Source organism: Eublepharis macularius, chromosome 14, assembly GCF_028583425.1.
Source record: "Eublepharis macularius isolate TG4126 chromosome 14, MPM_Emac_v1.0, whole genome shotgun sequence".
In the NCBI taxonomy this organism is placed as follows: domain Eukaryota; kingdom Metazoa; phylum Chordata; class Lepidosauria; order Squamata; family Eublepharidae; genus Eublepharis; species Eublepharis macularius.
The window spans coordinates 45,183,074-45,192,825 of record NC_072803.1 but is presented as its reverse complement, the minus strand read 5'-3'; the positions used below and the strand labels follow the sequence as shown (position 1 = coordinate 45,192,825).

At 42.6% G+C, this 9,752-nt stretch overlaps 1 protein-coding gene across 2 annotated transcripts; it reads right to left on the bottom strand.

Annotated features, from left to right (window-relative positions):
* Positions 1–313: 313 nt before the first annotated feature.
* Positions 314–7,388, bottom strand: RABEPK (Rab9 effector protein with kelch motifs). 2 transcript variants are annotated; one of them, XM_054998033.1, is made up of 7 exons: positions 7,311–7,388; positions 5,997–6,157; positions 5,190–5,342; positions 4,031–4,192; positions 1,845–1,994; positions 1,279–1,428; positions 314–781 (listed from the first exon to the last, which is right to left on the bottom strand). In XM_054998033.1, the coding sequence occupies exons 1-7, from the start codon at positions 7,382–7,384 to the stop codon at positions 540–542; spliced, it is 1,092 nt and encodes a 363-aa protein (XP_054854008.1). In that variant the 5' UTR covers positions 7,385–7,388; the 3' UTR covers positions 314–539. The 2 variants fall into 2 exon arrangements, with proteins under 2 accessions (XP_054854008.1, XP_054854009.1); XM_054998034.1 differs by lacking the exon at positions 5,190–5,342.
* Positions 7,389–9,752: the final 2,364 nt, after the last annotated feature.

Sequence of the window (9,752 nt, the reverse complement as noted above, 5' to 3'; positions counted from 1 at the left end):
AGAATGTCTTTTAAATAACAAGTCTGGGGCAATTAACATCCCTGTAAAAAGCTGAGACCAAAATAAATGAAGTTAGCATCTTCCTCAGTCTGCATAACAAGACTTGCCTACTAGGCAGGATGGGATAGTGTTCAAATAATCAGTTGTTAGATTTAAGATTAGGCCACCCACAATTATTCTTTAGAAATTATTGAAATAGGTACTTCGTCCAATTGGTTATGACAGCAGCTCATTCAAGTCTCATTGGTATACTTAAACATGCCGCCCCAGTCCTGTTCTGGCAACCAACCTCAGGAAAGAAAAAGGCTGCAAGTTACAGAGCTGACAATTTTCTATTTGTACGTAATGAAATTGATGAATACATAAAAGAAAACCAACTTTTTTGTTTTAAGTTCTTGCCCAGTCACTGGGCACTGAACCTTGAGAAACACTCATATAAGAATACACGCAGTAGTTTGCCATAAAGTTTTTGATTGTCAGTGAAAAGACTCACTCGGGTCATCGCCAGAATTGTGCTGTTTCAGTGCCCTATGGTTTTCTTACTGAAGCACACTTACAAGACAGTCCTTATAAAGCTCCCCCCTCATATCCATTCCCCCAAATATTAGGCACAGGTGCTCCTCAAGGCAGCTTTCCTTCTGGCCGTTGGTCTCTTCTCCAGCTGCCCTTTCACAATCTCTGTTCTTGGAAGAGGCTTCCCAGGGAATGATACACATGGAATGGTCCAGGCGCCCAGGAGGCAAAGGGGTCTTGAACTCTAACTGTATCCAGTGACCTTTTTCTGCAGTGTTTAAAACAAAAGACTCATTAAGGAAATAATTTGCAAATATGCAAAGCAGGAGGAGGAGGAGGAAGAAAAACAGGTGAGTCCTTGCAACAAACAGCTGGAGTAGGTGATAGTTCTTTAAATGGGAGGATGTGAACACAGGCCTTGTGTGCTTTTCCACCTCACCATGTCTCTGACATGGGTGGAGGAGAGTAGCAGTTACAGGCTTTAAGCCTGATGAATTACCACCAAGTAAAGAATCCATGCAGTTTTCAGGTCTCCACTGCTGCTGCTCCTGAGGGACCCCCAGAAACAGCGTGAAGGACAGAATCAGCAATAATGGCTTCCTCTGATCAGAAATGTTAGGATCCAATCCAAATCATATAAGTAGATAATTCATCAGCAAAATTGGGTCCCCCAGGCAAGGCAACCAAGTCATTTGCAAGCAATGGAGGAGACAGGTTAGTTAACTCATGAAAAGTTACTTCCAAGTCATCCTTACCCAAACCCACCTGTGTGATATTTGTACATTGAGTCCAGTGCACCTGTTGGGTCCATTCCACCAAAGATGTACAAATAACTCTGAAAAACAGCTGCCGAATGAGCTGCCCGCCCTCCTGGGACAGATCCAGTGGCCAACAGCAGCTCCCATTTCATATCACCTGTAAGACCATTAAGACCAAACATCAGTCAGCATCCCATACAGAACTAATTTGAAATGCGCACGCAGGATTGCAACTGTAATCACTGACATTGTAATCACATTGGTGAAAATGAATTCAATGCATGTTTAGAAAAAAAAAGCCTGCTTCGAAAACATGGGCAAAGCCTGGTAAAATCTGAGGAGTCAAACTCTGATCCAAGGAAGATTTCTAGGACTGCATGTGCCACAATTCTGTCATTACTCCAATTGCACAGAGGAATTGGAATCTCTTTCAGAATCCCAAGGATATCTGGTGTCACTTTTAAGAAAAATGTGGCCTGTGGTTTAACACGGAGACGCCTTAATCTGATTTAAAAGGCGAAGTATGAGAGCCATGAAACAATTTCTTCAAGATCAGCACCACTTTTTACTTACTTGTATCAATGCAGTACAGATCGCTGTAAAAGGTATCACCAGCCAAGCCACCATGGATAAACAATTTGCTCCCAACAGCCACCACTGCGTGGCCATGCCGAGGGGCAGGAGGGCTGCCATGTACTTCTGGCTGCTGCCATGTCAGCGTGGCTATGCAAGAGAAAACCAAGCGCATTAAGGGTGAGGGGAAAAGACTGTCCCTTGATCTGCACCTTGGATCCAGTACTTGGTACTGGATCCTGCTAATGCTATATTTTTGTAAAATCCTATGACATTGTTTATGGAAATGTCTGACACTGATTGTACAAATCTCACACTATCTAATCTGCCTTGAGTTTCAGTGAGAAGGGCGGACTATAAATGACCTACCTACATACATACATAAATTGGATTAGGACCAACATACATACATTGGATTAGGACTAACCACAGTACCACAAAGTTATGAATAAGCTTTCATGTTATGGAGAACTTTTCATCAAGAGTTTGATATTGGCCAACATCAACTGGATACAGTACACAACAAAAGGAAGAGGGGATGTTACAGAACATGATAGGAAAGTCCTAATTTTGCATTTGTAGAGATTTTAAAATGCAGACAATTAGATCTCAGTTTCAGAAAAAAGTACCTGATAAGTGCAAAAAGGTGGGGTATACATTTTGTAAATAGATAAATAAAAACTTGGCAGGGGGGAATGTTAGGTATAATTTCAATCTCACTCGTTACTAACTGGAGCATATGAATACCTTGCAAGACAAAATACATTATTTTTGGGAATATTATCCAATATAGCTTCTTGTGATCTTAAGCTAGTTTGGTTTGAGCTACCTTTGCACCATTTCACTAGATACAGGACATGAATATATCCTGCCTGGATGAAGCCAACAGATTCCAACCAAAGAACTCTCCAGCTGTTGGTACCAGCAAGCCAAAGCTTACAGAGAGAGCAAATTGCCAACAGCCTTCCACTGTTACCCACTCCTAACATATGGGAGCAATCTGAAGGCTGCCTCTGAACATGGAGCACCTTTAAGACTAACCAACTTTACTGTAGCATAAGCTTTCGAGAATCATATGCATTTGAAGAAGAGAACTGTGATTCTCGAAAGCTTATGCTACAGTAAAGTTGGTTCGTCTTAAAGGTGCTACTGGACTCTTTTCTGTTTCTGAACATGGAGATGCCTTCCTGAGCTGTGACAGTTAATCACTAATTCATGCAGCAAATTTGCAGAGGAATTGTGAATGGTACAGTCTGCTTGCAAGGCCCAGAACAGAATCAGTGAGTGCCAGGAGGCTGATACGAGGCTAGGCAGAGAGCCCAAAGTGGCTAGAGTTTTCAAAGCACTGACTTTCACTTCAGAGTGAAAACCACATTTGCGATCATCATCAACCAGCAAGAGTCACATTTATTTTCATCTTTTGCATGAGGCCTACAGTTTATCCATTCCTCTGGCAGAAGCTGTTTCTAGGTGGAATCACCTGTTGATCAGAACCCCTCTAGGCAAAGGTTTTGCCCACTTTCCTGAAATATGGGGCAGGTGGCCATACTATGACTCCCAACCCAGTGAGTGAGTACCATTGTTTCAAAGTCAGCGTAAACAGCTTGAACCACCTCCAGAAATGAATGGGCACCCCAGTAAGATATTTTAATATACTGAAATACATTGTCTCCCTAAGGCCTAATGCTTTGTCACAGAGCTATGGCTCCTTTCATAAATGTTATGCGAGTGATTTATGCTTATAATTACAGGATTGGACATTTGACTGTTTGTTTAGATTTGGCCACTGTGACTGTGAAATAATGTTTTTCAGAAACTTTTTAATGACACTGTCCTTGGCAGAGGCCTTTCTTTGCGCCTCTTGTTCTGTTTGGAAATGCCTGCCAGTCTACCTGGCAGCCAGTAAGAGCAGGTTTGTGATACTGCTAGGTCTGCCCCTGACCGCAGTAGGGCTAAGGGCCAAGAAGCCCTCCCTCCTGCCCCCTCGCTAACAAATACCCTTGGAATGCATTGAAAGAGGGAAGCTGCTGCCTATACAGGGACATTTGACTTCAAAAAATATCTGATCACAGTCCAAAATATTAACAATATAAGCCTAGTGTGCCAAACCTACCCTAGACCAGGCAGACTTTTAATCTATATAGATGAGAACTATATTCTTTCAGAGAAAGAAAATGGTAAATTACCTGAGTCAAATATGTAAAGTTGCTGGTCTTGGACAGGATCTGCGCCTTTGTCACCTCCTCCAAATACATACAGACGGTCCCCAATTGCTGCAGAAGATGTGTGAAATGTCCTTGGGGATGGGGGAGTGCCCGTCACTTCAGGACTCTCCCAAGTCCCACTTTCTAATGGAGAAACCATCAAGGTTCACAAATGGTCGGATTCAAACCAAAGAACTGATCTGGATGTTGAAGTCATCTGGTGTGGCCTTCCTTCATGGAGGTTATAGCTGAAGAATTAAGCTGTGACTCACGAAAACTCAACTAAATGTCAGTCTCTAAGGAGCCTTTTGTTTTATTTTGCTACAACAGACTAACACGGCTCTTGTTACATTTTATGCTGGTCTAGGATCATTTTAATAAAGATTGACTGATTGACTAACACGGCTCCCCTTTGCCTCTTTTCTATGCTATCACTGGAGGGCCACTGGGAAGTGACACGTGACAAGGACTTTTTGTTTTGTTGATAGCACCAAGACTGCCGAACATGAGGCATGGGTGACTTTTCATTGCAGCTTTTAGGAGGACAGTAAAAACTCATCTCTTCTGTAGAGTTTCTGCTTTGGCTTAGACTGGCTGTGCTAAGATTTGAAAATTTTGTCTAGAGAACAGCGGTACTTTTTAGGATTACTCTCGTCACATTCCCATCTGCTAATTTATTGTTTTGTGAATTTTAGCTGCGTTTTTATTGAATTAATATTTGTATTGTTTGTATGACGACTTTTATATGGCAATGAAACACAATGTATAGAAAGGCGAGAGAAGAATTTTTATAAAGAAATATAGTTAGCCAATGCAAGCATTAGATTTAAATTATAAACACAAGAAGTGCAAACATTTTGGGAAGTGTCATATGTGACAGGGGAAAGATGACCATATTTTTATGTAGTTTATTTGATTTTATGTAGTTAGGGAGATTTTTAAATTATTTTTTTTTAAGATATAGAAGATCCCATGGATCAGCCTGGATACAAGGTGCCTCTTGAAAGGGAATGCTCCTTGTCCCGGGTAAAAGGGCCTCTGTTAGTAGAATAGATCCATGAGAAAAAACCTATAATAATGTATGGATATTTAAACAATACTTTTGAAAAAAATAACAAATGAGAATTAAGCACACACTTACGCAGGTCCAAAACTTGCACGCAGTTCCTGTTCCCTGTCTCATTGGCCCCTCCAAAAACCCAGAGTTTTGTGGGCTGGCTTATAGGAATGAAGGCTGAATGCTCGTACCGGGGCAAAAGGCCTTCCCAGTGAGGCAATGTCCAGCTGTGTCCATCTTTGGTAAATAAGAAAATGGATGACAGCATCAGGTGGCTGACAGTGCAATCCTAAGAAGACTTTCCTGGTAGTAAGCCCCACTGAATAAATAGACCCGAGAGGGATTCGGCTTAGGACTGCTCTCAGCTATGATCTTGGAGCAAAGTCCCTTGGCAATAAAATACACACTTTCAAGTTTTGTAATCATCTCCTCTAAATACAAAACAAGATTCTGTGTCCTAAACCAGAAAGGTATATTATGCAACTAGCATAAATTATGTAAAATAGGAATTTTCTTTATTTTTTGCATATTTTATTCTGCAATGTTCACTGTTTTGTTTAATTTCAATCTGATTCTGCTAGCCCTCAGGAAAAGGCAAGAAGCACTTCAAACACTGAATGATATAAATCTTATTTAGCAATTCTTGTAGCTATAGAAATTTCTCCACATGTTAGTCACAGGTTTTCAGGCATATCTTCAGAACCATGAGGACTAGAAACTTGCTTTTCTTTTTATGTGCGAAAACAGATTCTTAGGAAGTTGATTTCCAGTGAAATCCCGAGAATTACTCGAGTCTAAGCCCATTGAAATCACTATTCAGTGCCTAATGTAGTTCTTTTTTCTATACTCCTATAACATTAACACAGCTACAAAATACACCCTAACCCTTACCAAGATCAATGAAGTACACATCAGAGAAGCTGCCATTTGGGTTTGCTCCCCCCACAATGACAACTTTCCCTTTACTACTGCTCGAATCCACTGGAGGCAGGTAAAAGCAGTTGTGACCCACTCGAGCACAGGGTCTCTCCCCAAGTGGGGCAAAAGTGTACCTGAAATAGAGAAAGAAGCACATGGATTGCCAAAAACTGTGGTTCTACAAGGAGCAAACAGAGAAAAGCATCAATTCCATTGAACGCAGTAGGGCTGGACTCCACACGCCTGCACAGAACCAGGGAAGCAGCACAGCAGCTAAGAGGCCAGCCGGTAAATCAGGAAGATCCTCGTCCAAATCTTCCTCTATGTGCCCAACTCAGTGGTCTTATATCAAGACTTGAGACTCTCAACCCTTCCATCTATAATATGGGAATAATACTAGCCTACTAACTATTTGCTTATTTTGGAGGCTAGAGTATTTGCAGTGTCTTTGTGAATTTTTTATTTTTAACACAGTGTGTTAAATGGCACAAAGTGCACAACGACAACAAATCTGCAACACCACTTCCAATGCCCAGAAGGCAAGAATAAGCCTGCACCCCACTACTTCGACCAACCCCCTCTCAAGTCTCAACAGAGGACAAGAGGCCTTCCTTAAAATGCCGTCCGGGTCTCCAGCCATCACCCCCAAGAGCTGTGCTTTATTTTTTCACACACAAGCCACCCCTCCCTTCATCGGGGGGGGGTCATCTCTTCCAGCCCAACCCCCCCATTGCCAGGCAGTCAGGGCACAGCTCCTGCAGCTAAAACACTGTTAACATCACACCTGTCATGTATGATGGACCGAGTCTTGGTGATCGAAGGCCAACTTCATTACAATGTTATGGCGCAATTGTATTTTAGGGAAGAGCGCCACTTCTATGCTTTACACACAGGGTCCCTGGTTCAGAACAAGGCATCTCCAGAAAGGAGTGCGGGCAAGTAGATTTGGGGGGATCCTTTCTCTGCCTAAGACTCTGGAGAGCTAGCCAGAGCTAATCGTACCGAAATGACCAGTGGTCTGCCTCTGCTATCAGGCAACAACACATTTTTTTTTCCTAGCGTAACTTTAACCTAAAGAGGACTTCACAGGAGTCCCCATTTTCACCTGTAAAAACAGAGACAGGGGCTCCTTTTTGCTCCTGGGACAGACAAACCACGTATACCGAGCCTGCACACGCAAAACCAGCCGCCTCTCGCTGACGACAAAGCACTGCCTCTGCTGTTTGCGAGTCCAACGCTCCGTTCACACGTACAAAAGCCTCCCCCCATCCTGCTTCGCAAACGCACCAGCTCGCGCCTTCTGGCGTGTCTCCAGGCTGCAGCTCCCGCAGCGACGTCCGCGGTTCTGAGTCCGGCCCCATTGATCCAGGCGGAGGCGAGAAGGGACGGAGGCGGGGCAGAAATCCGGTCCACCCGCCTTCTCCCCGGACCGTTGCTAGGAGACACCTGGCCCCGCCCCGAGAAGAGCCACCGTGCTGGCGTGCAGTTCCTCCTGGTCTTGCACTTTTAATTCCGAGGAGCAATTGTGGCCCCGGTATCTATTTCTTTCAGGAAAAGGAGGACCATGTGAGTAATACCGTAAATTGTGCTTCAGAACATGTGCACGGACTTCCTTTCTGTACCACTGAGCAGCTCTCCTGTAAGAGGTTGCCAACTTCCGGGTGGTGACTGATCTCCCGGAATTGTAGCTGATCTCTAGGCCACAGAGATCACTTCCTCTGCAGCAAATGGCTGCTTTGGATGGTGGACTTTATGGCATTATACCAGCTGAGGTCCCTCCACTACACAAAGTCCACCCTTTACAGGCTCCACCCCCCAAATCTCCAGGAATTTTCCAACCTGGAGCTGGCAACCCTAACCTGTTACACATTCGCATACTATCCAGCACCACTTTAAAAATGCAGCATCTCTTAAATGTAGCAGATTTATTGTGACAGGAACTTCTGGGGTCTGGAGTCCACTTCATCCAATGCATGAACTGTTCTCAGCAGACTGAGATATAGATGATCAAAATATATAAACAGATTATACACACATGCAGACATGCTTGGCTGCCAGACTGACTAAGACTGCAATCCTAGGGATACTTTCCTGTGAGTATGCCTCACTGAATTAAATGGGGCTTAAGTTTGCGTAGACCTGCAGAATTGTTCTCCTTAATAACAGGTCTGTTATTATTAGCTGGAAGGTTTGAGCATTTCTTACACATACCCAGTATATCAGCAACTGGTACATGCAGCAAGTTAATATTTCAAAAGAGCAGCAAAGATGACAGTCCTGTGTCACCTAAAACACCACATCTGCCAGGTGGCAATTTTAAACATACTTCCCTAAAAATAAAGAGAATTATTTTCTGTAGTGAGCAACCCATTCCCAGTCTTTACTTAGCTCAGGATCTAAAACTGTCATTTGGTAGGAGTTAAATCAGCATATGAATTTGCTCTCAGCGAATGCTGAAACCTTTTGAAATTCTTCATAGTAACATTGAAGTCTGCTGTGAATTCTAGAGCGTTTGATATGGTTTCTAAAACTTTCCATTTTTAACATCAGCAAAACCCAGACCTGGGTGGCTCAGGTTATCCTGATCAGGTCAGCTCTTGTAAACTTAGTAGGATTAGCCTTGGTTAGTACTTAGATGGGAGGCCACTGAGGTGGTTCAGTGTTGTCAAGCAGTGGCAAACCACCTGTTTGTCTCTTGTGTTTAAAAGGCTATGGGGTCACCATAAGTAGGCTGTGATGTGGCAGCTCTTTACACACACACAAAAATAAGAAATCTTCTGCAGTCCTAAGCAGATCTACCCAGAATCCTACTGGTCTACTCAATGAGGCTTACTTCTGATCAAGTTGCCCAACATCAAAATCCCCATTACAAATAGTATCTTTCAGAACAATGGGTCCCAGTTAAGATGAAAGGTAAAGCGAAAGAAGACCTATACTTTTCTTTGGCATATTTGTGAAAATACTTCATCTTATGTATTAGCAGTAAAGCATATTATATCTTTTTCCTTTTTTCTCCTCTTACACTTTGGAAATTAGAATAGGATACGTACTTATGTACTAAGCGGTCTTTTTCTGGGACCACTGTTATTGTTAATGTTGATGGTTTGTTGAAGTTTGTAAAAGTTTGAAAAGTTAATAAAATACAATTAAAAAAAAAATGAGGCTTACTGTTAGGGAAGTGCACTTTTGACTAACACGTTTTTTGATGCACAAGCTTTCTTGGGCTAAAATCCCTCCTATCAGTTGCCAGCATCACTCAAGCTTATGGCAGCTATATAAAGGCTTAGAGGTCCTGCAGCCTCCCTTTCCCCGCCTCAGATAAATGTCTGCTTTTTGAAGCAATTACCTACAGCCCACTATCTAAAAACATGACAATGTATGAAACTCACTGGCACAAGATATAGATCTGGGTCCAATCGGACCTTAAAGATCAACTAGAATTGGTCTTTAAAGGAGCTGTTGGATGCAGATCTTGCTTTTTGACTGCAGACCAACAGGGCTACCTGAAACTGTCACAAGATGTTGGTTGCTAGCTCAGATGGCTTTTGGCTTTAAAAAGAACACGAAGAATTAAGGGAGGAGATATCAGTCAATTGCTGTTACACACAATAGATAAGTGAAACCTCCTTGTTTAGAAATACAGCAAGACTGGAGTCCAGTAGCATCTTAAGGACCAATAAGATTTACACAGTATAAGCTTTCAAGAGTCAAAGATCCTTTGGTCAGGCA

Coding starts and splice junctions, on each gene's coding strand:
- RABEPK (XM_054998033.1), bottom strand. CDS start 7,384: ATGGGGCCGGACTCAGAACCGCGGACGTCGCTGCGGGAGCTGCAGCCT. Junction 1,995..4,030: donor ACTTTACATATTTGACTCAG/GTAATTTACCAT, acceptor TCTCTTGCATAG/CCACGCTGACATGGCAGCAG. Junction 782..1,278: donor AATGTACAAATATCACACAG/GTGGGTTTGGGT, acceptor TAAACACTGCAG/AAAAAGGTCACTGGATACAG.